The sequence below is a fragment of the Rattus norvegicus genome, chromosome 16 (assembly GCF_036323735.1).
Source record: "Rattus norvegicus strain BN/NHsdMcwi chromosome 16, GRCr8, whole genome shotgun sequence".
Classification (NCBI taxonomy): Eukaryota; Metazoa; Chordata; class Mammalia; order Rodentia; family Muridae; genus Rattus; species Rattus norvegicus.
In genome coordinates this window covers 66,847,508-66,875,407 of record NC_086034.1, presented here as the reverse complement: position 1 = coordinate 66,875,407, position 27,900 = coordinate 66,847,508, and the positions used below count along the sequence as shown (strand labels likewise).

The 27,900-nt window shown below is 40.1% G+C and overlaps 1 protein-coding gene across 14 annotated transcripts in view; it reads right to left on the bottom strand.

Annotated features, from left to right (window-relative positions):
* Nrg1 (neuregulin 1) overlaps positions 1 to 27,900 on the bottom strand; it is a 1,053,401-nt gene that overhangs the window by 132,077 nt on the left and 893,424 nt on the right. For 11 of the 14 annotated variants that reach the window (NM_001271130.2, XM_063274979.1, XM_063274980.1 and 8 more), the window contains 4 exon segments: positions 152 to 202; positions 3,192 to 3,242; positions 9,277 to 9,398; positions 18,072 to 18,249. In NM_001271130.2, the coding sequence (NP_001258059.1) occupies positions 152 to 202; positions 3,192 to 3,242; positions 9,277 to 9,398; positions 18,072 to 18,249 (402 nt within the window). 14 annotated transcript variants of the gene reach the window in all.

The following is a 27,900-nucleotide window of genomic DNA, read 5'->3' as shown; positions in this document are numbered from 1 at the left end:
TCTGAAGCACAGTAGGAAGCCATTTCTACTCCAGACAGAGATCTCGTCCTGTCCCAAGCTCCATGAAGGCCAAGGGTGCGTGTGAACACGCTCTCTGGCAGAAGGTGTTACCTTCCGTTAAAGGCTAGCGAGTATAAGTAAGGATACTTACATGAAGAAGTGTTTGCGCCTTCTGTTGAAACTGAGATTCTAATGGGAGACTCTATAAAACATAAAAGTGGAGTGAAGCTTTATTGAGTCATGCCGCTTAACAATGAGAATGTCACCAGGCTCTGGGGTGGCATAGAAAAGCTGGGCCGAAATGCAGTGCAAAGAGCCAAACAGAAGCATCCCTAAAAACCAATGGGAGCACGGACGAGGCAAGGACAGCAAAGAGACTTCCGAAAGAGGTAGAAAAGGAGAGAACCCCTCTGTCAGGCGATCCCACAGACCAACTGTGACATGAGCTTTTGAGAAATACTACTCTTAGCAAACCCACACTACAGGTGGAAAAGATCATCCTTTCTCTTAGATATATATATATATATATATATATATATATATATATATATATGGGCTTAAAGGTATAGAGAAATACCGTGGCAGCAGAATGGTCAGCTTTCACAATCAGTTAACAAGAGTGAAAATATTTTAGGGGAATTTGGGTCAGCATAAACATCCTGACCCATGCAGTGCCAAACGGAGGCCATTCAAGTCTCAGTGCAGCAGCCACATGGGGAGCCAACAGAACATGCTGAACAAGCAAAACAAGCTAGGGAAGGACAAGATTTGCTTAAGTAGCAAGGATGGAGAAAGAAAAAAAAAAAACATCATTTTAGAATTGATGGACCATAAAGAAGACAAGAGAGAGAAAAAAGATTTTCAACCTCAGGAAATCAGAACAACAGCAAATAAAGCTTAGTGTTGAAGAAAGTTGAAAATCGACAGGTCCAGCAGCATATTCCCGTCACCTTTCAGGAAATGCTAGAGACAATCCAACTTCCCCACAGAAGAACATAGAACGTTCGAAGGCCAATCTCCTAACAGTGTCTACTGGACCTGATAATGCAGCCCTTACACTGCACAAATGTCCGAATGACAGCTGACAGAATTTACTTCACTTCATTTCCTCCCACTTAAAACACCCCCTCTCCCATTCCTGTCTTTCTTTTCTCCCTAACCCACACCACCCTTTTCTCTCAGATTCTGAAGAGTGGTTTTGAAGAAATCAGTTCTTACTAAGAGGGGAAGGGGGAGAAGGAAGAGAACGAGGAAGAGGAGAAGGGAGAGGAGGTTGCGTAGGGCTCTCTGAACTACTATAGCTGTCAAAAGGTATGGCGTGGTAGAAAACACCAACTATGCCAAACGGAGAACAGAGTGGGGAGCATTGCAGAGAGTACACAGCGCCGGGCACCCACCCTTCTCCTTTCTGAGACACACGACATAGCGATATAATGTTCCTAGTGCTTTAATTTTCCTCGTGTGTAAAAAGGAGGAAAAATAATGAGCAGTGTCATGATTTTGTCAAAATTAGCAAATGGGTTATCATCATCAATTGAAAGAAACCAGATAAAAGCAAGTTATCACTATAACTCAGAGAGGCAGAGAGGATGAATTTGAAAGAAAGCAAGGAGAGCATATCAGAGAGTTTGGAGGGGGAAAGGAAGGAGAATTCTATTTAATTAAATAATAATATTAAAATTAATTGAGTTTTCAATCTCAACTGTCCATAAACTTACTACCAAATGAAGACTATTCTTTTAATTTCACAAGGTTCTATTAACCATAAAAATCACAAAAATAAAGCCCTCATCAAGGAAACTCTCATTGTAATAGATGGAGACCATTACAGAAAACCACAACCAATCAAAACATAGAGTTGAGACACTCAGTCCCAGTGGGCACACATATAAAATACTCCCATACCTAAGACTCGGGGAACACTGCAAAACAGGGGGTGGAAAGATATCAACAGCAGAGGCTCAGAGAGCGTGTGGTAAAACTGTCTATCCCAGCAATGTTAGGAACAACACCCATGAAGTCTCAACAACATGGCTGCCTGGACATGAGGTGAATGAATGAGGGCAGCAACAGACATGTCAAAGTGGATGAGGAAAGTCACGAGACTCTAACCCTACATAAAGAACTACAGGCAACTAAGGAACGCAGAGCGTGGGAGAAATAGTCCTCCAAAGTGAAAAAACACACAAACTGGTTATCTAATACAAGTGGTCAGTCCCAAAAACGCAGACAAGCAACATTATATAGACTGAACAAGTTCTATTTAGGAATCATATACATATATGCAACATATACATATATGTATATAACAATAATTAATAAAAAAAACAGGTCATGCATTTGAAAGAGAGCAAGGAGGGGTATATCGGAGGGCTTGAGGGAAGGGAGAAAAGAGAGAAATGATATAATGACCTGTAATGTCAAAAGTAAAACAAATGAATTAAATAGCTGGGCATGGTGGTTACATGGCTGTAACCTAGGAGGCAGAGAAAGGAGGATCCCAAGAGGGATGCTAGACCGAGCCACATAGCAAAGGTCTGTCTTAAACCAGCTGAAAACACAGCTGATTACGTCGCTGCTGCACAACTAGTAGACAAACTAGTGAACTGTATGTACGGCTTTGTAGAGCTGGGTGAAACGAGCTCACGTCGCCTCAGACTGCACCGATCATCAGCAAATGTTACAGGCAAAATGAAAACAGAACCTTACAGTAACAGTTTTGAAAAGTCAAGCTATGGGTTCTGGTTGCCGTTGTTTCAAAAGTAGTGAAGCAGAACTTGTCAGTAGCATCTCAAAGGTCAGACATAAGATGCTGGGTCCACCATCTAAACACAGAGTCTCAATCCGATGGCTTGCCCAAGCAACCAAGAGAAGCATCCCAAAAGAGAGAAAAAAAATCTCATCTTGCACCCCAGATTTTCCTTTAACTTGTCTAACATCGCCAAGGAGCATATAGATCTGATCCTTTTCTCTCTGGTTTGTATCTTGAGCCACCATTCAGACCTGCAGCAAAGAACCATCCAGCCTTAAGTAAAATTCGAAAGGGCAGAAGGAAGCTGAGAAAAACACTGGAGCAGAAGACAGGAGCAGCTGGAAATTGGATGCAAGGGGAGTGCTGGTTAGTGTGATGAGCAGCCAGCAGGCAAGCCTCTCATACTGGTTAGTCAAACTTGCCAGGATCTCTTCCTTACCTGAGGACACATAGGCTGTCTCAGTCGAGGCTGGCATGCCAGTGATGAACTCTGCAAAAAACAAAAGGTGACAGGCGATTATGGGGCAGGGCAGGAGGCTAGGAGCTGGAACCATCGCCTGCAATCCAACTGCAAACGAGTGTGAGGAAGGACAAGCGGTGGCTGAAGACGTCCAGATAAATAGTTCTCCTTTTGTGGAGGAAGAGCGTGAGATGCATTGTGCTACGCAATCATGAGGAACCGTTTGCTCCCCCTGGGGAGAATGAGGAAGAAAGGGGCACTTGAGAGACAGATAGTGGGTTTCTTGGAAAGGAAAAAGAAATGGGGAATTAAGAGCGTCAAAGCCACTGTCATACCAAACGGAGGTGGAATCTCTAATGTTGAGGAGTTTTGAAATTTACTGTTGTGTTCAAAAATGAAAGCATGCAATGATTTTTTGGGGGCGTGGTGGTGGTAGGGACTGGCAAACAACATTGAGTTCTAGCATCGAATTCTTCAAATGGTCAGAATTTTTCAAAATGGTAGCATTATCATCTGATACATGTTGGCTACTCTGGACAAAGGCATACGTGGCCAGATATGATCCCTGAAGGAATGAAGGACAATGGGGCATAGTAGAGAATGCCATTCGTTACCCCAAGAATTATGAGACTTATTTAAGAATGAAGTTGCTTTCTTAATGCCTTAAGAATGAAATAAAGGGGTGAGGGGTTACCCTGTCTAAACAGCTCAGTATGTAGTTCTAAGACTAGCTTTAGTGTGTCAGATTCAAGTTTTTCTTTTGAAAGACAGTTTTGTGGTACTGGCAAGATGCCCAGGAATAACGAAGGAATCATTCAACCTTGACTGTCTGTTAAGTAACCAAATGCTATATCTTCTCGTCCGCCCTGACCAAGACAAAACTAATCTGAGTCCCATGTGAGAGCCAGGTACCATATGAAAGTCACTACATCTGCCTGAAAATCCTGAGAAGGTCACGGGAGCTACCATTTTACATCTAAATCAATCCATGGTTCATCCTAGAGTGGGGCGTGCTCATTGCCACCATGACGGGACCAGCCTAGCTGGAAAGAAGATTGAAGTGATAATAGTCCTTCAACTTCTGAAACTTCTCGAGGGACAAAAAAAAAAGTTTGAGAAACTAGGAGGAAAGAAAAAGTTGCATGAGATTTCCGAGCGATGTCAAGTATCATGGGTAAAAAGTGTCAATGACCAGAAATGTGTCTTGGCTCAGCACAGGTGTTAAGCTCTTAGTGTAAAGTTAAGTGTGGATGATCAACCTTTCTTCATCAAGGGTTCTAAGGACAATTAGTGGCAGAGTTAGACTGCTTTTGTGACATCCAAGTTTACTACACCAACCAGTGTTTACACCCACTAGAAATAGCACAAAGTAAAAAAGACTTGTATATGAGGATGTAGGACTTCTCTGAAACTCCCTCATGAAGCAGGCAGTGGAGAGGATGTTCTTAGCTCGACCAAGTGCTGACACCTGTTTCTGAATCAGCAACAAGTAGCTTTAATGCTTTGGGGCTGTCAACGATAAAACAAAGTTATTCTTCTTTGGAAACATGTAATCTTAGAGAAACATTTTTTTCCCAAATCCAAGATTCACAATCGTTGCTCTTCCATGGGCACCCCTGGAAGGCACGTAGTGCTGTCAAACTGTGCGCCCACACCAAGAGATGCCTCCTCACTGTGCCCTTAGAATGCATCAATGACTTGACCACTACATTGACACTCTGCTCTCACAATGCCTGAAAAGGGTTGGGCAAAGCCCCAAACCCAATCCTACATCAAAATTTCCTTCATATTTATTTTTGGTAAACCAAGTGATTGTTGGTAAGTGGTTTTGGACAACCATGACCTTCAAAGAAGATTTAAAAAAAAAAAAGAGTCATTCTGAAAGACCTCAGAAGAGGGCAGGTTAACCGTAGCTTCCTGTTGTAATTGAATGTTGCATTAGCCAAAGTTCATAGCAGCGAATGGTTACAATACTTATACATGGAGACTACTGAAAATAACCCTCTTCCTAAATTAGATATTTATTCTGGAGATCTTTAAAGCATCTTTAATGACTGTGGTTTCTGCAAAAAATACTTCCTGAATTAATATCGAGGGAATGCAAGCTCAGAGCTTAAAAAAATAACTCATCTTTAAAAAACAATAGATACTTTTAAAGAATCTTTCCTATTAAGAAAAGTTGATCGTATTAATTAGTAATGGTATTATTTGTTAATGCTACACAGAAATCTTTTTCCCTCTGTGTGCAGGAGTCAAAGATTTAAAAACAAACAAAGGAAACTTGTTTGCTTTCGGTGTGATTGGAACTTTACATCCCACTTACAGATTTAGAAACCGTTAAGTGCTACGGTCTCCTTGCTTAGAGCGAAGCAGAGCGTTTTAGCACATTAAGTTGGCGCGTTACACTTGCAAACGTCTACTCGATGGTGTAAATAGTGAGGCTTCAGAATCAACAGGAACTGAACACTGTTGACCAACTCACGCTCAGCAGACATGAGACCATAAACAACATTGTAGCATTCTTCATGTATTACTTTAGTAAATTAAATCCAGTCTCAAATTGCAATGGCTGATAAATGTTCTCTGGAAAGTGATTTTTTTTTTAATCAATACAAATACATGACTTGTTCAAGACCTTGTCATGGGCATAATGAGAACATCAACATTCACTAAAATACACATGCGCGTGCACACACACACACACACACACACACACACATGATGTCTCTGTGCACATTTAATATACATTATGTGATTCTTTATTTTCCCTGAACTTTTATGTCTCTACTATACATACAAAAACTGTTATTAGAAATGATTTTTAAATTGTACGCACTTATTTACAATGGTAAAACATGAACCTAAGAACATGTCTGAGTATCTGAATTTGTATTGTCCATAATGTATAAGCAGCTGAGAAGTTTTCAAATTAATAAACACTGTCAGTGTACTATGCAAGAACTGTCATATTCTAATCATATTATTAAGGCCTATTAGCTTTTCTGAGCACCCTACATAACACGACATATGTAGAGAATGACAAATGAATTATAAACCCTATTTGACTCCAGACACAGCCAGTTTGGACTATATAGGAAGTTCTAGGCCAGAGATGGCTACACACTGAGACCCTGTCTTAAAATAAATAAATACATTAATAAAAAATATGAAATCTATTTGACATTCTTTTCAGTGTGACTCTGGGAGCTGTTCATGAATAGGCATATTTCCCACAACACTGTTTGGGAGAGGGGGAAAGGGCTAACTAAGCCTATGGTTCACAGAGCCAAATTTTTAAAACACTAATGATTCTCTATTTAAACTTTATTTTTTAAAAAATCTTTTTTTTTCTGTTTCTCACAAGGAAGAGCGATGGCTAAACGCTCAATTATTCCTATACCAGCTTGTATCTCATAATTTTTTCCTCCTGTCAAAGGAGAAAACATAAGAAAAGACATAATTGACTATATTCTCCCATATTACCCTTTCAAAAGATGGCATTACTTAATCAATGTGCAGACAATTATGTCTGTGGTTCTTGTCTTTGTCCCTTTACTCTGATATCCAAGAAGAGTTGTCCTAGCATTTGTTAGCTAAGAAGTAATTGTGAAATTAGGACTTGTTAGAAGAAGAGCAAGTCAAATGACTAGATAAAAAAGAACCCAGAACATATGAGCTGAGAGAGAATGTGCATGACTTTTTCTCCTGCCATCATGCATTTTAGAATTCACTGCAGGACGATTACAATCTGACACAACATTTCTATGAAATCATCAGGGCACTTGCAGGTTTCATATGTTTGCACATGCAAATTCTCTTTTCAAATTCCCCAAAGCAGTGAAACAGCATCAGAAAAGGGCAAAAAATAAAACAAATTTTTCAAATGTAGCTTAGTAAAAGAGTGACTGTGCATGTGGTTTTTTTTCCTAAGCCCCTGAGTATTTTGGCAATAATGTCACCATTCCACTGGAATAAATTTACCAAAAAAAAAAAAGGAATTTCTTACATTTTTATTATTTAATTTATATCTAGGAGCTAATTTAGATAGATTACATAGTCACATGTGGGCGGGGCCTCATCTCTACTGGCTGAGCAGTAGACAAGACTTCTGGCCAGGGGTAAATTCTCTGGGTCTTATGGCATGGTGTTGCACAACCCCTGTGAATTATATTCTTGCTAGCCCTTATTTAGTTAGGAGACCAAGGACCCAGCCACAGAAAAGGAGTTAAATCTCAAAGAAGATTTTAAAGAGAGCCCTGGAGAAGCCCAGGGCAAAGTGTGAACATAAACTGGTTTGTTAGAATTACAAAAAAAAATTATATATATATATATATATATATATATATATATATATATATATACCCTATAAAATATGCTATGAAGTTTTATTTTTGTCAGGTTAAAAAAAAAGAGTCAATATTATAAATGCCTCTAACTTTCATTTCTCAAACATAAACTTTATCTGGACTATATATTCAAACTCCACCACTAGACCAGGAACTGGTAGTGATTAGAGAGCTCTTTATGTAAGAAACATGAAAATGAGTCTTATCATACTTTAATGATCTCAAAGTTAACAATAGAAAAGGATCCTGTGGATTTTTTACCAGGACTAACGCAGTGGTCGATCTATCACTGTTTAATCCTTTAAACCAGGAGTCATGGAATAGTCACCATAATTATACTATAAGCAGTGACGACACTAACTTTAATTTTATTTTGCTTATAGTATATGTGGTCACAAAAAATCCAATCTAAATGTCGGAATCATAATTCATAATCATTTATCGTAAAGATATACTAAAACAGAATGAAAAGAACAACTTTCGAGACATGACATAGAGTTCGTGATGTTCTCAAGAAAAAAAAAAAAAAAAGACAGATTATTGTTTCCAAAAATCATGAACTCAACCAGAGAAAAGAATGAGCTGCTGAAATTCAGGGATCCTTAAATTTTGAATTTTGTGCGCCAATTCTATAAAACTTCATGTGAAATAAATAATAGCTGAACACCCTGACTAATCTGGATTGACTACAAAGCGACATTGTATTGGCTCATATATGTTTTAAATGGCACTCACATTTGAACTATCACAAGCACGGTTTCTAAAATTAGTGATTGAAACTACTTTTTGTGGTTTTTCCTTTACTTCCAAAAGAGGTAAGTATCTAAAATGAAATGCAATGGATTTGATTATGCCATTCTGGAATGTTCTTTGGAAGGCCAGAGAAGAATAGTCACGAACCTGGATTTTCCTGACCCATATCTCTTCCAAGAAGTAGAGAAATCGGGATTGGCCTTGCAAAAATGCACAATCATTTAAAGCCACAATACGCAACGTAAGGTTCTTGAAAGAACCAAGGTTTGAAGAAACCTTGCCGGACTATCATCAGCCCCTAGACATGATCCTCAGAGGTCCTGATACTGAGTCACAGAGACACAGCCAGCAACTGTCACCCTCTGATGTCCTAGGAGACCTGGGGGAAGTGTTAATTGGCAGGGAGTACTTCCCCTCTGAGTCCTTCATTGCTTAGCAAAGCCTCCCTGGATCAGCTCTCAGCTCAGCAATAAGCATTTGCAAAGTAGGAAATTTATTGCCTCTAAGGTGTTCCTAATTTCAAAACTAATAGCCTTAAAAGGTCAATGTATCTAACTTTGTATGGGTTTGGTATAATCACTTAAAAACGCATATTGGAACGTTAAAATTTGTCAGGACTTGCATATAATTAAAGTAGATGCATTCATTCATGTGTTTGTATACCATATACATACACATTATACATATACTAAATACATTTTTGTACCTGTATATGTATGTATATATGTATATATATATGGATGTATGTGTATATAATATATATTCTATAACTATGTAATCCACATATGTCATCTATATCATCACATGCAATAAAGACCTTGACAGAGAACACAAAAGATGCCAATAATGTTTATCTTCTTTTCTCGTGTTTTCCTCTTGTACAAGATAAGACTTCACTCATCAATTTATCCCACGTCTCCATCCCTCCTGTCACAGACTGAGAAACAGGGCAGCAGGGGTCTTACCGTTTGACTCAACAATGGTGATGTTGGCAGAGGCACTGTCATTTCCTAACTTGCTGATCACTTTGCACATATACTCTCCAGAGTCAGCCAGGGATGCTTTGTTAATTCGAAGCTCTGACTTCCTGTGAGACAGAGACCAGAGCAGTGTAAGTGAGTGGCAGAAGCCCATCCTTAGTGTCGGTATAATACATATACTTTTCTGCGTTCAGAATTTTCAAACTCTCCCATCCAACCCTATGCATATAATGTGAAACTATCACTTGCTATCATGTCAGTTCAGCCGGATGCTTCAGCCAGACCAAGCAATGCCTTTATCCCATAGGTGGATAAGGTTGGTCCTTTCTGGTTACAATCATCATTCTCTGCCACTTTTCAATCACGTTATGCCTTGGAATTCTTTAAAATTAGCTGGCAAAATTTCTTTCCTCCCTCCCTCATATGTATCCTCACCCTGAGAAGAACATATATACAAGTAGCATTACATGGACTGACCAAGAGGAATATAATACTGAACAATGGAGGCCATGGGTTTGAAGGGGAGTGGGAAGGAGTAAATGGTGTTTAGGTTTGGGGAGAAGGAAATGTCATCATTTGATTATAATCTCAAACATTAAAAGGTTTGAGAAAAGAAAAAAATGTTTAAAATGTTTTCTTATAAGCCTCATAGATTTAATGAGCTATCTATGGTAGATAAGAATGCTCCACACTTCTCGGCGGGATAACATTCAGAAACATGGTAATTTTTCATAGGGTAGATTTATCATTCTAAGAAACAAGAAACAAAAGTTATCATCCTTGAAGACTGCCATTGCCAGGGACAAAGTACTACACTTGTTCTGAACCCTGGAATAAATGTTCCTGCTACAGTAGTCCACTTTTATAACCCTCTGAACATTAAATCGATATTCACCATTTCTTTAATGTGGATACATTGTGATGTGTACTTTTGTCACTTTTACTGTTGCACATGGCCTGTAATTTAAGCTGTCTATGGGTTACAAAAGCTCAGAGCTAACAGGATTAGCTCAGTGTTTGCAAAGGACTTTATGTAGTGGAAGTTGGGGAGTTTCCCACAGTAGCTCAGGCTGGCCTGAAACTCAGGAGAGAAAGGATAACTTGAGCAACCTCCTGCCTCAGTGTGGTGGTTTGAATAGGTGTGGCCCCTGTAGAGTCGTGTGTTGGAATGTTTGGCTCAAAGGAACTGGCACTATCAGGAGATATGGCCTTGCTGGAGGAAGTCTATCACTGTGGAAGTGGGCTCTGAGGTGATATATGCTCAAGTCTGGCCAGTGTGACTCAGTCTCCTTCTGCTGTCTGCAGATCAAGATGTAGAACTCTCAGCTCCTCCAGCCCCATGTCTGCCTGCTCATGCCATGTTCTCACCGTGATGGTTGTGGACTAAACCTCTGAAACGTAAGCCAGCCCCAATTAAAAGTTTTCTTTTATAAGAGTTGTCTTGGTCATGGTGTCTCTTCACAGAGATAAAACCCTAGTTAAGATACTCATTCTCCCAAGTAATAGGCATGAGCTGAGCTTACGTTGACTATTAAAGCATGATTCTGTATTCTAGCTTGGAATCTGGGAGTCATGCCCTATAGCAAGGACAATGAGACAAAAAGAGGACAGGAAAGGAAGGTGACAATATTTGTGGTTGCTTTAATGCTTTGCTATTTTCTCCATTCTTTATCGTCATCTTGCCACGTGCTACAATCACCAGGTAGATACTCTGGTTCCAAATTTTACTCCTCCCTCCTCTCTAGCCTAGAAGGTAGCAGCATCCACAATTCCACACTCACACCTCCCAGTCTTGTGCCCCTCATATTTTGCACCCAACATTGAGTGCCCTACATTTATTTCTACCTTAATGATCTTAGTTGGTCTTCAAAGGCCACCTTCAGTGTCCAGCACTTGGTCAGGCTTTTCAGGGTCAAACCATGCAAGTGAAGTTCTCTCTCCATATCTAGATTCTGGCCACCTCTACTCTCACTGTTCCGAACCTTTTTCATTCCAGTTCTCTCACTATGCCTCCTGCCCAGACATACAACATACACTTCAGACCAGACAGTCTATAATTTTAAGCTTCCTGTGTCCTCACAAAAGCATAACATAAACTGTGTTATTCCTGATAGATCCTCAAGCAATACTGGGTACATGTATGAATGGATCAGAGAAGTTTCTGGATATACCTGCTTATGCAGTCATGGGACCTGAAATCCTTAAACGCAGTCAGCAGGAAGTGGGATGTGCAAGGGGTAGTGAAAGTTTTAGGCGATACAGACCCCAGGCAGCCATGGCCAGGTCAATTCATTGGCTGAAAAGTTACCTCCATTGGTTGTAATGCCCAAAAAAATCAATAGTAAAATTTACAAGTTTGGAGTTAGGTGTGGAGGACAGGGGAACCATAACAAATGGGTTCTACACTCCCAAACTTTGGAAACCATTAACGTTCTACCCACCCACCTCCTTCAAGCTTCTCAGAACTTTCAACGTGACTAAGAAGACTCTGATCATCCAGTAAAACCTCTCAACCTAGCCAATGTCTTTTCTTTCACATAGCATACGTAGTCATACTTCTGGAAAATAATGGTCCACAGAAGAAACTATCAGTAAGATTTACTAGTGGACAGCGTTGTGTATCTAAGTAATGGGACTAGCAAGAACTGTGTGGGGGATAGCCACACATTAACTACAGAGGCTATTCAAAGAAAAGTTTCCCTAAAATATCTCTGTAAGACAGCATACATCTCCACAAGTAGATTGATAATCCATGCTAATAATAAGTAAGAGTATCCAAGTGTAACAATGTTACGACACTGCTTTTCAGGCTCTTCTGATATGGGGCCGGCTTTAGGAAACTCAAGTATACATTTCCTAATGGATAATCCGCTTCCTATACAGTTGGCCTGTCTGTGATAAGTTTGCCTTGTGGTAGATACTTTCAAAGAAAAAAAAAAACCCTGTAAGCATAAATATTGCAATAAAAATTTTTAGCTAAAAGTACAGCAAAGTTTTTGAAAGAATTTTGATGTCTGATTTGTGAAATTATGAAGCAAATTATTACAGCAAATTATGAAGCAAATTAGAAAATATCCTCATCTTTTATATCAGAGAAAGAATTAATTCCTTAAAAAAATCAAGGAAATAAACAAAAAACCTCAGGGACTTTTTATTTTAAGACCCAAAATTCTGGAAATCAATTAGAGCAATATTTCAAGACTGTACAAGAACCAAAAAGCCCCAATCTTCCCAATTTATAAATCTAGGAACAATCTTACCCTGGTATATAAAGACCTCTTTCTTGACCCTGCACAATTTAATATTTTAGCTATTGAACTGGATTGAACTATAAGAAACAAGGTAATTAAATTTCCAGTTGGCATAATCTTTAAAATGATACTTTTAAAATCTAAATTCTTCTAATAAGCCTGGGCCATGCTTCTTGGAACACAAACTCAAATAATGTAATCAAATGCTATGATGGACAGAGGGATTATGTGTGGTGTGTGGTGTGTGTGTGTGTGTGTGTGTGTGTGTGTGTGTGTGTGTGTACTATTCTGTGTTCAGAAAAAATATTCCATGAAACAATGGAAAGCAGGTCTCTTTATATAAGTACATACTTCTTGGTAGTTTCATACAAGCCCCGGGGTGTATTTCCAGGCATTAGAGGGGCCATACAATCACTACTGTGGAGAACCATCCCTGGGAATCTAGCATAGAACACCAATAGTCCAAGACCAAGACTCAGTTTCATGAAGATTTGTAACAGATACAATCAGATTCAGAAACCGGTGTAGAAATACAAAAGAGACAAGGGTTTCTTTAATACCAGCCTTTTAAAGAAGCTATTTCTTAAAAACTGAGTAAGAAATGAAGGAAAAATGCATCTACTCTTGGGTTAAATTACTGCTCACGCAGAGTACAAATCAAGTTGGCTACAAGTCCTAGGACATCGTGAACTGGCTGGGTCACAGCTGGAACGCTGAAATGTATTTTGGCGTGACATCCAATGAAAAATACCATTAACTCGGGGACTTTAGAAGAAAGTGACTACAACTGGAGAGACTCTAGAAATCCTAACAAGAGAAAGGATTCTGTTAAAGGAACAGGTCCCACAAGCAAGCCCTCTGAATGTCACATGGGCGACTATTTAAATAGATCACCTGACTGAGAGTGACTGAGTGTCCTATGAAAACAGAGCATCGTAGGGAAAAGAGGGGAAATATCAGGTCGTCTTACAAAGGAGAATCTTGGTGATCTAGAACCAGATTGGAAATCTAGGAAAGAGTTTGATTTTCTCATAGAGAGAATCAAGACCGGAGAGCCATTTGCCAAAGAAACTCTTACAAAGTCTCCATTCATGCAGCTCATGAGTGTGTGTGTGTGTGTGTGTGTGTGTGTGTGTGTGTGTGTGTGTGTGTGTGTGTGTGTGTCTTCAGGTATGATTCAGATGTCAACCTGCTTTCTGTGACAAGGGTGCAGAAGGAAAATGGGAACTTCTTGGGACAATAGAGCAAGATACCCATACTGAAATGAGGACACAAACCATACAAAATGACTACTCCGGGTATAAGGAAATTGGGATTCCTTATACAGCACTCCAATGGCCTGCCAAAGTACTTGAGTGGCTAAGAAGGAGACTGTATATAAACTTTTCTGATATAAAGCTCTTCATCCAAAATATGACCTCTGAAAACAATAGAACATCCATCCATCCATCCATCCATCCATCCATCCATCCATCCGTCCGTCCATCTATCTCTCTGTGTGTGAAGGGATGCTCTTCCCATCACTTATGTGTGATAGCCAGAGAACAACCTGTGGTAGCTGGCTCTCCCCTTCTGCCCTTACGTGGGTTCTTGGGGCTGATCACAGGTCAGCCAACTTGGTGGCAAGCACCTGTTTGCCTACTGAGCCATCTCACCAGCCCCAAAGCAGATGACTTGTAAAATCTTCAAAAGGGTTTTGAATAAGCAAAACCACTTCCAAACCAAATTAAAATATGAGCTGCAATGAAAAGCTGAAACAAAATGAGGGTTATATAAACATGTGTGAGTGAAACAGGCAAGAAATAGAAGTTTGCCTTTCACAAGGCTAATCCAGAACAGATATTTCAGCGAGGCCAATCTGACATGCCAAAAGCCTTCAACTACTTTCCTTGATCCAAATCACCCACCAGGCACAGACAACAAGAACAGAATAAATAGATACACAATACAGAGTGGTTTCCATTTCTTTCCATTGGTCCCACACGTGGCTTACCAATTAAAACAAACAAAGGCTTAAATGTAAATTTGAACTCACAGGGAGAACATGCAGGAAAGTTGTTTCTTAAGGAGAGACAGGGTTCAAGGGGGAGATGAGTTTACACAATGATCGAAACTATATATTGCTGTGAAGTCTTTTCATAACACTAAGGAATTAAAGGGAAATTTTGGCTGCCATGAACAATCAGATAATAAAAGAAGGAAAAGGCCTAGACTAAGGACTGAAGGAGTCAACATTTGATGGAAACAGACTCCCAGGGAAATCCTACACCTCGAATGAAAATTCCCCTCTGCTCAGCTGTTCACAGCAGGAGAGTAAGTTTAAGTCACGTGACCAGCTAACCACTGAAACATATTCCTAGTCTAGATACCTAGTATTATATATATTTAAACATGAAAAATGACAAGAGATTTTATGGATAGCCTGAACTAATGCCAACCTCTGTATTCTTGACTTCATATAATAATCATATAAAATAACATGAACATTAGGGACTACTGACCTATTTAAATTCTCGGTTTATTTATTAGCATTAAGACCCACAGAAAGAAACTGGCATAAATTCATTTTCGAGGGTGATTACGTTTTAAACAATGTAATAATAATAATAATAATAATAATAATAATAATAATAATAATAATAATAATAATGTCCATTTTGTTTGTTTACAGGACTAATATACCACAGCATTTTGCTAATGTTAAATTTAGATTTTTTTTTTTTTTAGCTACTCCAAAATCTGACAACACTATTTTTAAAGAGCTTCAGAAATGACAAGTTGTCTGACTGTGAAAAATAATCAGATGATCTTCTCCGAAGCAGTCGCATACGCTATACAAAGCAGGCCTTATTTTTAGCTCAAATATATGAACTGTGTGTGTGTGTGTGTGTGTGTGTGTGTGTGTGTGAGAGAGAGAGAGAGAGAGAGAGAGAGAGAGAGAGAGAGAGAGAGAGAGAGAGAGAAAGCGCAAGCACACACGCATGCCAAGGGTAATTTACAGTCACGTGGCCTGAATACATTTCTTCCCATTTACTTCTTTGCAGCAAGGCTGGAATTAAAGTGAGTAATTTCTGAACATTGGCCTTTCGGATACTGTGGGAGTTATATTAGTATGTAGACAGTGCTCAGAGCTGTCTGGACCTATGCCGCCAATATGAATGCACCTTCTTGAATGCTAATGGCACTTTACTTTACAAGTTACTCAAGCCAGGCAACCGGTTAAGCTTTTAAGCGCACACGCGCCCCCTTCAGAAGCACACTGTGTTAGTCTTCTCACATTTGGGTTTTTTTCCCCCATCTTATTTACTCAATTTTATTTGCTTCTTTCCGCATATGAGATGGAGTATACATGCGCTTTCAAAAAATTTCTGCTCCCCAAATCAACCCCTGACTCACTCCAACAGGTGAGTTTCAGTGCGCAGTCTCAAATTCCCATGTTTTACTAGGATTAAATTAGATCATCTCTACACAAATTCAGGACTGCCTGTGCACGAGGATGAGGCCATCTCCCTCTTTGATTTGGCTACATTGCTGGCATGAAGCCCCTCACAAACTCTTAAATACTCTTGCTATTGTTGGGCCAACTCATAGCTATGAATGAAAGGCCATGTGGCATGTATCTATAACTTAATTTGTTCGATTGATGAAATCAGGACAGCAAAACCTGTTCAATCTAGTAATCTAACAAGTAGTTTTTGCCTTAAGCTCCACAATCATTATCTTTTCAACTCTTCTGCTGTGCCTCCTTTCTCCATGGTTCCCACTTCCAAAGACAGAGTGGGGCATAAGAAATTAAAAAAAATAAATTCTGAGCTTTTTACAAGTGCCATGTCTCCAGGTAAAGCACAATCCATTTGACCCTCAATTTTTCTTTCCATTTTTTTTTCAGTTTGTTTCTAGACAGACTCCTGCTATGTAGCTCAGCTAGCCTCAGACTTGTGGTGATCTCGCTCTCTCAGTCTTCCGAGTCTAGGCTTACAGGTGCGCACTAGTCTGGGCTCTTAGTTTTCCAACTTACAAAATTAGCCATCATAAGCCAACTACACAAATGCTTTTACTGTATGTTGGAACGCTGTTGTTTCTTTTGTTTCTTTTTCTTTTCTTTCCTTTTTTTTTTTTTAATGGAATGGTTAGAAAGGGTTTCTCTGTGTAGTCCCGGTTGCCTTGGAACTTGATCTGAAGACCAGTTTGGCCTTGAACTGACGATCTGCCTGCCTCAGCCTGCCTCCGCTCTGGAGAGCTATGATTAAAGGTGTGTGCTAACAACTATCCAGTACGACTGTTGTTTCTATGCATCAGTATGTCAAAAAAAAATTGTTTTAGGTGTTTTGGCCATTGATATTATCTCTGAAATACCACCGATGCACAATCTGCAGTCTCTCGTCTCACCCGTTAACATATTTCCAAATCAACAGATCTTGCTGACATGATCAGTAACAAGAGAAAAATGGCACAATTAATAAAGCCATAAGAACTAGGAAACGATCCCTAATTATTGTCATCTGAGTAATTAAACAGTTTGATAACATTCGATTACATTCTCCTTAGAGCCATTTTGTGCTGCCACTTTGCTCATGCATGTGTGACAACTTTTGGTTTACAGCTTATGAAATCCAAAGAGAAGAGGTGGGCTTTCCTTTGCTGTTGCTGTCGTTATCAAACCTGCCTCTTCAGCAGTCTTCTCAGATGGGAGTGAATAAAACCTCTCAGAGATGACAACCACGTTAAAGGCATCATGTTGGTTAATGAACGGCTTATAAGCAAAAAACATGTAACAGCTTATCCCCTTCCCCAGTTTCCTCAAAATGTATTTCCATCCCTGTGGAAGGGATTCTTAAAGAAGGAAATAGATTAAGACAGAGACTGTTGGGAGAGTAGAAACTGCCTTCACTCAGAGGAGACATTTAACAAAGCCACTGAGTTGTCACAAGTGTCATGTCATGCTGCAAACACGGCCATGCTCAAGGAAGAAGAAAACGTAAGGTTCTTTGATTGCAAAGATAACCACATTGTCTAAATCTGCTATAATGTTGATGGACCTTTAATTGTTAGCTAAAATATCTTATTATAAAACATAATTATATGTATTAACCCTTTGAAAAAATAGTCCAAACTCACTGTATCCCATAAATCAAGGTAATTGTTGAGCTTTATAACGAAGTTGGCATTTTAAGTGCATTAGACATCAACACTAAAACATCATTTAAGGAGACTGAATTTCACCTTCTGTGAGGATTACTGTACCTGCCACTAACTCCTTCTTCCTTTTCTTCCCACCCAGCCCCATCCGACTTCCTACAGCTTTCTCTTTGGGTCCCATTTCTTCATCCAAAAGTCGTTAGAATCGCAAACTCCCAAGTTCTTTTCTACCTGATAAGACAATGTCTGGCTACTCTACAATCAAAATTCCTTCGGTTCACCATACCTCGTGTGTCACGGTAAATCCACAACTGGGGTCTTCGTAATTTTCTGTCCTCTTTTGCCCTATGCTATCGGCACGGATTCTGCTACGAAAGGCGTCTTACTTACCCTGGCTTCTTCTGTATCTTGATGTTTTCTGGTTTATTTTTGCGGTTCAGCTCGTTCCCATTCTTGAACCATTTGAATCTGAGTGAGGAGTACTCGGAGCTGGTTTCGCACCGGAGCACTAGCTTGGAGCCTGCAGCTGACTCCTGGCTCTTCATTTCTTTCAATCTGGGAGGCAGTGCTGGAAAAAAAAGAAAGGGAAGAGGAAAAGAAGCTGTGATCACCAGGCCTTTCAAAAGGAAACATGTTGGATGAGCTTGATCAGGTCCCGTTATCAAAGTTTTATATTAATTACTAATATCATAAATATTAATTATTATCAATTACTAATAATAGTAATTATAATTATCATTATATTAACTATTAATCTACTGTGTTAATTATTAATTATTAATATATTAATTAATGGATGTGTAATATATGAATTAATTATTAATATATTAGTTAATGGATGTATAATATATATGAATTAATTTAAATGAGTGGAACAAAATGGATCCCAAAAATTAGAAGAAAAATAAAATGTCCAAATTAAAATAAATAAGTAAAAAATAAATAAAAACGAACATAAAAAGAGACTGGTATAGAACCTGGGTAAAAAGCTCATTTCTAAAACCACATTCTTAGTAGCTACTCGCATGATTTAATGACTTAGTGCTACGAGACGCATGAACCACACTTTCCTCTTAAGAGCACCTTCATGGCTCCGTATCACACACTAGCCTAACTCTGTGGGAAGGTATTGTGAGTACCATGCATTTTTCAGTAAATGAATTTTATAAATTACTGACTTGAAAGTAAACACTAAGTTAAGTCTATTTTTCCCCCCTCTTGGTTCTGGCATCTGTAGAAACTATCACTGGGCTCATCTCACTAAGCATCAAAGGTGTCGTCCCCCACCCACAAAGCTGTTCTCGGCAAGATGCGAAGACCTTCAGCAGTATCGCTCCTGAGTGGACCTGTGGTGGCTACACCAGAGATAGTGACTGACCGCTCCAGAGGACCAGCACCACCACACCCTGGGCACTGCATACACTTAGCATTTCTTCAGAACAAAAGCTGTGAATAGCAAAATTATGCTTTCATTTGTGCAGGATACTTTATATTATCCTGCAAAATATACATGTAATTTCAATTTATATAAAGCCCCCCTATGTGCTATAATATGTATAAAAATCATATGGTGATGATTAGTAATAAAGGAGCATAAATATGAAAACAGACAACTGAGAAGCTGAGTGGTGGCTTATTATAAAAGTCTACAGGGTATACTTGAGTTTTTTTAATAAAACATTTTTAATGAAAGAAGAAAAAGATGGCTTTCTATCTACACACACAGACTTATTTAATGATCAACCACCACAGAACCCGAGACCTCAACAGCTCATAGTTTCCGCTGAGTCTTACAAAGGTGGGATGACAAAGTCTACCTCTCTGCTCAGTTCAGGAATTAACAGGAAATCCCAGAAAACAAACCAAGTAAATGAGATTCTGCCTCACTGACCCAGGGCATAATTACTCCCTGGGTAAAGAGAGTCCAGGGACACAATCAAGGTCGCCTTACTCAGGAACAGGAAGTGGATACCTTGCTTCTTAGGCTCTTTGTTTTGCTACAGCTCAGCTCTTATAAGGCAAACCTCAAAACTGTCAGAAGCGAATCCAGGAACTGAAAACTAAAACCTTTGATTGCTGCCATTTCTTAACAGTACCCCCTCTAAGCACACACCCCCTCGTTTATTTGGTGGCTGGTAGAGCATCAGGAACATAATGTTGCAGACACAGGAGCAGGTTAGGAAACTTACCCAGATGCTCCCAAGTTTCAGTACCTGAAGGTTATATTGGTCTTGTTTTGTGTTTCCCCTACCAACCAGTACCCATCTTTTCTCCCTCCCTCCCTCCCTCCCTCCCTCCCTCCCTCCCTCCCTCCCTCCCTCCCTCCCTCTCTCCCTCCCTCCCTCCCTCCCTCCCTCTCCCTCCCTCCCTCCCTCCCTTCCTTCCCTTTCTTTTTCTTTTCTTTACTTTTCCTTTTCTGACAGCCTCAAAGTTAGACTGGCTTTCTGAACAAATTTCACAGAGCTTTTACTTTTGAGATATGGTTCTCTGCTCCGGAAGTTTTAAAAACACAAAATTCTAATATTTCTGACAAACACCTGTATTTGTCTCCATTAGCTTTGTTTAAGGTCATTTCTAATTGTCTGACTTTGCTGAAAGGTTTAGAAGAAACCAACAGGAGAGAGCCAAGTGGCATCAAAGAAACTAGTTCGCACATATTAAGAAGAATAACTTGTTGCATTTACATATCTAAACGGAGGTTTGCAGCTGGATTTTAAATTAAAGTTGAAACTCTACCAAAATTCTCAAGGTCTGGTCCCTTGCTTTAGTAAACAAAATGTCCCACTAGTTAGAGATACCTAAACCTAGCAAGTCTGTGTTCCCTCTTTTAACCACTCCAGGTATTTGCTTCCCAAATCAGCAAAAACAAGTCTGAACACAAACTATAAAACTGTTGTCTCTCATTTGCATAAGTATTTTCTCCTGGAGTAAATGTCAATTTTTTCCCTCCCTTCTCCTTATCCTTTTCTCTCCTATCTCTTTCTTCTTCACCTTCTCTCTTTAGTCTTTATTTCTATTATTATTATTATTATTATTATTATTATTATTATTATTATTATTATTATATGTGAGCACACTGTCACTACCTTCAGACACACCACAAGAGGACATCCCATTAAAGATGGCTGTGAGCCACCATGTAGTTGCTGGGAATTGAACTCAGGACCTTTGGAAGAGCAGCTCTAAACCACTGAGCCATCTCTTCAGCCTTAGTCTTTATTTCTTATTTCTTTACAGTCTTGAAATCACACACACACACACACTCACACTGATCTAGTCAATAAGGGCTATTCTATAAAATTGTTTTAAGCCTTTAATATTCAATATTGTGAGCAACTAATGACAACCACGAAGCCAGGCTAGACTAAAAGGAGATTTAACGAGAGTTATCAATCAAAAGTGGAGCTACTCTATGAAGCACACTTGAGGGGGACATCATTGGAATTATTACGGAAACCCAAGTAAAAATAACGTACAAGGGTTGAGTTTCTCCGGTGGAATTACTGCACTATGGTCGAGAAAAAGAATATTGTTCTTAGAAGGCACCTGCTGACATCTTAGGGGAAAAGCCTTCAAGAAAACTTGAGATGGTTTAATGAGTCATAAGTACATGCAAATACCTACACTATTTATAAGAGAACATATGCAGAGAAAGGAGAAAAGGAAACCTTGGTTTTCTCTTTGCTTTTGTGCCTTCCTCATCTGGTCTTTCTGACATGAAATAAAAGGTTCCAACTTTTGGTGAGTTGCATTTTTCTTTTGCCCTGAAGTCCTGGGGATGAACCCAGGCCACATATGTACCAGGAAACTAGGCTATCACTGAGCTGCATCCCCAGTTACCTTAAGGAGCTTTTATTTTTTCCTTTGCCTTTTGAGACACGACTTTCTATACAGCCCAGGCTAACATGGACCTAATGTTCCCCTCCCACTCTGGCTACAGGCATAATCACCTTATGCTACTGATTCACTCCTCATTTAATAATTTAGGCAAGTTTGCAGTTGTGAAGAGAAATTGTTCAAGAACCACCCTTCCTGTCTTTTAATTATGATAAGTGTTACACTGAAATTGTTAAGTAGGTTAATGTCATAACCTTGACTTTGGGGGCTAATTCTGTTAGGTCTATATCTTGCGTGTCCTAACCAAATGGCCCCTAAGGGCGGGCAAACATCCCTTCTCTTATGAGAAGGCACACAATGCACAGAGGCAAAGACCTTTATTCATAAGGTCTTAAATATGTCTGCTTCCCCAGCTGACCCGGATGAATAAATAAATGTGTACCCATGAGGACACTATTTGCAACTACTTTTAATTTCTCTCTGTGTGTCAGGCCCTTCCAAGTCTCACAGAAGATGCTATTCCTATCTGCTCTCTCATTTTGCATTCCTAAGTATTCTATTTGTCCTGGGCGTGTTCTCCATGGCATAGATGACATTTAAGACATAAGGATATCTACCTTATCAGGGTTCAGTTCTTAAGAAACTGAGTAACAGTCACCCACAGTGTGGATGGAGAAGCAAAATCATGGTCCCCAAGGGAGCATGTGACTGCATCCTTGACCCATGAGTACTACTGCTAATGGTAACCACAAGAGAAACCAGCAATGCTCACACCTAGAAGAGCCCATATTCCAGGACATAAAGGACATCAAGACAATATAAATCCTTCCTTGTGATTTTAGATTAACAGCCTCGAATGTTCCTCAGCTCTTTCATAAAACTTCAAAGCAATTATTTGAGCCCTGATGTTTTGTGTGCTTTCTCATTCATCCAGAGGCAATTTTCAGCAGGGTAATTTTAGCCAGGGATGTTTAAAATAGTTAATTGTAAGTGGATTGTATTTAAATGTGTCTCTCAGACATGTGCTTTATTCTAATGATATAATACTATTTATTTCATTAAAAAGCTAATTAGTGTTGGAGAGAGGGCTTAGTCGTTAAGAGCGATCGTTGCTCTTGCAGCGGACCTGATTTAGTTTCTAGTACCTACATGGTGGTTCACAACTATCTGTACATAACTCCAGTTCCAGGAAACCCGGCGCCTTCTTCTGATACTTGAAAGCACTGAATATACATAGTGTGCATACATCCATGCAGGTAATCCACTCAGTCTCATAAGAGAAAATAAAAATATAATTTTAAACTCTAAATTACTTCACCAACTGCTTTCTAATAGGAATAAACTATAAGCCCAGGGCTGGTTGAAAAAAAATTAGAGTCAGCATCTTTAACTAAATATTTGAATCTTGAAACTGAAAAAAATAATCTCGTTTTTCAATTCTTCTAAGAGTAAATGGCCTGTCAATTTAAAGATAATTGAAGGCAAACTCAATGTCAAGTTAACGTTTTAAATGTGGGTGTCTAGAGCATCTTGGGCATGATATATTTGCGTCTGGCCTACCACAGCTCATAGTTTTGCACTGTAAGTGTTCCTAAGAATGTGAAAGCCTCACACTCTGAAATGATCTAATGACGGAGCTGGTTCTAAGCAGACTCTTCCTAAATTCATTTCTTCCTAAGCTTGATTAACATCACAGGAACACGTCTACACCCTTAGTAATGCATTAACAGAGACAAACAGTCGAACAAGAAGAAAAAGTCCTAAAAGATTACAAACTCTTAACTCAGTGTAAGCAGGTATGCTGAGGGTATTTTAAAAGTCTCCTTCTGCTTTTCTGTTGTCTATAGTTTATATGTCACACACCTGGAAAAAACTGGTGACAGCCATAGAAAATACTTAGTTTTCCTCCGCCTCATACCAAAACATAACGTGATATGTTCATTCCTTCCAATAATTTAATTGGTAATCAAATATTCATGGTAGAGGCAAAAGTGAACTAGCAAAATACAAAGAGAAGGATTTATCCAAGACCGGTTCTCGGCCCTCCTGATGCTAAAACCCTTTCAGTTCCTCATGTTGTGGTGACCCAAGGCAATAAAATTTTTTATGTTGCTACTTCATAACTGTAATTTGCCTAGTTATGAATCACACTGTAAATATTTGTATTTTCCAATGATCTTAAATGACCCCTGTGAAAGGGTCATTACACCCACCCCCAATGAGAGGTTGTGACCCACTGGTTGAGATCCACCACTAAGGGACCCTGTTTTGGGATTTCCTCTGTACTTCTCAGATCTGCTCACTACTGCAACATTGGCAGTGCAACTGTGTAGTTAAGAACGGGAAAAGTTTAACATGTAGACGTGAGCTACACGTGACAACATAAGCTGTTTCTTCTATTCCCTGAAGGACCTGACTGTCCAGAATTAACGTGTATCTCTGTGCTCTGCGGTTAATCTGAAGAGCTCTCCATGCTGAACAAATTAAGTTGGGAATCTGAAAAAATATCAAACAGCAATATCGTTTTGTTTGTGGTCCCAAGAAAGTTGTCTCTACAGAAAACCTTTACAAAGCCTGTGCCCACACAGGTAGGGGTGTGTGTGTGTGTGTGTGTGTGTGTGTGTGTGTGTGTGTGTGTGTCTTTGATCAGAACTGTATCCAATTCTCAAATGTCTTAGCTGGAAGAGAGGATGTCAGGGGCCTAGCTCTTCCACAGGTTGGCTGCAAACCCAAGCCTGCGAATTGGAGAAAAGAATACTTCGTACAGTACCCATGACGCAAGCAGGGGAACACTGACCTGGGGATACCTATATGAAAAGCCAGGCACAGTAGAGCATGCCTGTAACCCCAGTACTGGGGAGGTGGGTACAGCTGTCTATGTGGCTAGCTAGACAAGACAAACGGGAGCTTCCCATTCACTGAGACCCTGTCTCAAAGCTTAAGAGTAGAGAGAGATTACGGAAGACAATAGATATCCACCTAGGGTGTGTACGCATGTGGGATTAATGGCCTCTTTAGCAATGTTTTGTGGGACGACATTGCCATGCACCACTCATAAGATGTAGGGCTAAATGGGAGATTATGAAGTGTGCTGTTTTGCCTCTTCATTCATTGTGCTCTTCTGAACTTCCCATATGTGGCTATCACTATTAGAGTGTGTTGGCCTGTATCAGCTAAGACCTTTGTCCTGCGCCTTTCACAAATGTAGCTCGGCCATCTCTCAGAGGCTGCTCACTGTGCTCTAGCCATCCTCCATGCTACGGGAGAAGCTACACCTACATGTCACTCCCCCATCTCTCTGCCTTCAGGTCTCTAGTGCTCCACTCCATCAGCTGGGTCCCCTCTATGTGGCTGGCATCTACTCCTGTCTCCCAAAATCAACGTCGCTCTCACATATCCCTTGATGCGTCATCTGCATCCGATTCCTTCTCCTCTGAGCAGTCCTGGTTTAGACATCGCATGAGGCAAATGTTTACCCTTCCCACCTGCTGTCGAGGAGACTGCAGCCTGCTCTTGCCTGTGTGCAGCTTCTGAAGAACTACGACGGAACTCAGCGCATTCCTCTACACGGAGGCACATGTGCCAGGCTCAAAGGAGACAGTAGACTGGGAATCGGGAAAGGTGATATCGATTCCATTTCAGAGCAGCTACAACAACTTTTAAATTATTATGATGAGCTATAAAAGCCAAATCACATCTCCATCTCCATCCACAGGATGGAGATATATAACGCTGTACATTTCTCCATGGGGCGGGGGGGTGGGGGTGGAGGATGCATGCGAATTTATAGATAAGAGCAATTTTTCATACTCAAAATTGGTGTTACTATGCTTGTTGCCATTAGCCAGCCTTCTTTTCTCTACAGCTTAAAGCCACGAGCTTCCTGCGTGGCCAGCCTGGGATTACAGGTACCAAACAACTCACTTCACAACCGGAACTGTTTTAACTCTGATCTACTCTCAGTAGTTCACTTGGAGTAAATGCATAAAAACACGATTACAGGGGTTGGGGATTTAGCTCAGTGGTAGAGCGCTTGCTTAGCAAGCTCAAGGCCCTGGGTTCGGTCCCCAGCTCTGAAAAAAAAAAAAAAAACATGATTACAGTGTTCCTCAAAACAGAAGAAGAGTGGTAAATAAATTCCTCTTATTACCTTCACCAGTAAATCCCCTTAGAATGGTAAGGGCCTATTGAACGTCTGCTATGTGCCAGGCTTGGGTCTAAGAGCTTTAGACTCATTGCCTCTTGTTACATAACAGTCTCAGGGCTGGAGTTTTACTTATAACAAGTTTGCAGACGAAGAAATGGAAACAGAAAGACAGTAGCCTGCCTGTCATCACACAGCTGCTATTCTGAAGCCCCATCCTGCCTGATCCCCAACCTGAATATACAAACCTGACCCAAGAGTTCAGAAACAGTTCTTTGCAAAACTTCATATTTTATGGTTAAAAAAAAAAAGTCCTCAAGATTGACTTAAAAGATTTAATAGTAAAGTTATTCTCCGTCCCCCCTAAGAATTCTGGGCTATCACGAGTGGTAGGATCATTTCTGTACTCACTTCCAACATGAAAGAGAGGCTGGGAGAAAAGGAGATCTGTATAATTCCTGCGATCTGTATAATTTTTCTCAGAGACCTTCATGATTTATGGGAAAATAAAAGAAAGTAGAATACATGAAATCGCTGTGATAAAAATGAAAAATGCTTCAGACTGCGTGGTTGCCCATCTGTCACACATACCTCATGCCACAAGGGCCAAAGAACTCTCTCTTATGCCTGTGTTCACTGAAATGTGAGAAGCCCTAGGTGAGGACACAGGAACAAAAGGGTCCTAACAGATTAATGTCATTCTATAAAGGCAACACACCATGACAACGGGCTGGATGAAGTCATGGCCAGGTTGCCAGCAGCTTGGGATGCTGTTCGACAGGCCTGGCTAATTAGGGCTGTGGCCACAGCTGCCCCCAATTAGAGACCCTCTCTTTCAGCTCGATGAAGACATTGCAGGCTTCTGGGCAGGCTGTCTACTTGGGATGCACGGATCAGGGATGAGTTTACCTGAGGGTGTCTAGCAAATCTCTGTTGATATGAGCTTTAAAACTAACTTTTCTGTTAGTAAGTCTTTCTTCCTTATTTGTTATATAGACCTATGACATAACCTTTAAAAAAAATGACAACTGATGTTGTTAGCAAATTATTGACATATGTGGGCCTTTTCCCTTTTCTTGTAGTTGCTGCTGCTTCTTCTTCTTCTTCTTCTTCTTCTTCTTCTTCTTCTTCTTCTTCTTCTTCTTCTTCTTCTTCTTCTTCTCCTTCTCCTTCTCCTTCTCCTTCTCCTTCTCCTTCTCCTTCTCCTTCTCCTCCTCCTCCTCCTCCTCCTCCTCCTCCTCTTCCTCCTCCTCCTCCTCCTCCTCTTCTTCCTCCTCCTCCTCTTCCTCCTCCTCCTCCTCCTCTTCCTCTTCCTCCTCCTCTTCTTCCTCCTCTTCCTCCTCTTCTTCCTCCTCCTCCTCTTCCTCTTCCTCCTCCTCCTCTTCCTCTTCCTCTTCCTCCTCTTCCTCTTCCTCCTCCTCTTCCTCTTCCTCCTCCTCTTCCTCTTCCTCCTCCTCTTCCTCCTCCTCTTCCTCCTCCTGCTCCTCCCATCCTCCCCTTACTGCAAATTCTGACACACTTCTTACTTGAATAGCCAGGTAAGCAAGCACAGCTTCAATGTGCTAAGATTTATCTTCTTTATATTGATTCCAGCACATTACTGTGATCTTGAAGTGCTATTTTTTTTTTACCATTTTAGCCACTTTTTTGTTCAAACTGAATGACATTTAGTTCATTGATGTCATTAAAATATTCCTTTTTACACTTGCAAAGGGGAATGCTTTTACATTTGCTAAAGCGCATAGACTGTCTCTACACTTTCTGAGTGTTTAAAGATCGTTGCGGCTCCCACCATTACCAATGGTCCTCAGACAGCTGAAGAGAGAAGCAGCTCACCATTTTAACTTTTGCCCTCACAGGAAAAGCCAGAGGGACAAAGTTTCATATACAGAAATTCTTGGGGATGAGGGTTGAAGAGGTGGCAGTTATTAAAAAGGCACTAAAACAGACAAAAGGAGCAACAGCCAAAGATGGTGGGATCCTAAGAGACAAGAACAGGAAGCAACTGGGGTCTTTAGAGAACCAAGGCATTTTTTTTAACAGATTCACGGAACACTAATTCATAAAAAACTTCTGACGTACTAAGCAAATAGCTTTAGAATAAAACAGGAAATGAAGTTTTGCATAATAAGTATAATTTGGAAAATGCTTATTCTCCGACACTGTACGGGAAAGTGAATCAGGAAGCCTATGAAAGGGGGTGGGGAGACGAAAAAGTTACAATCACAGGCTTTTGGG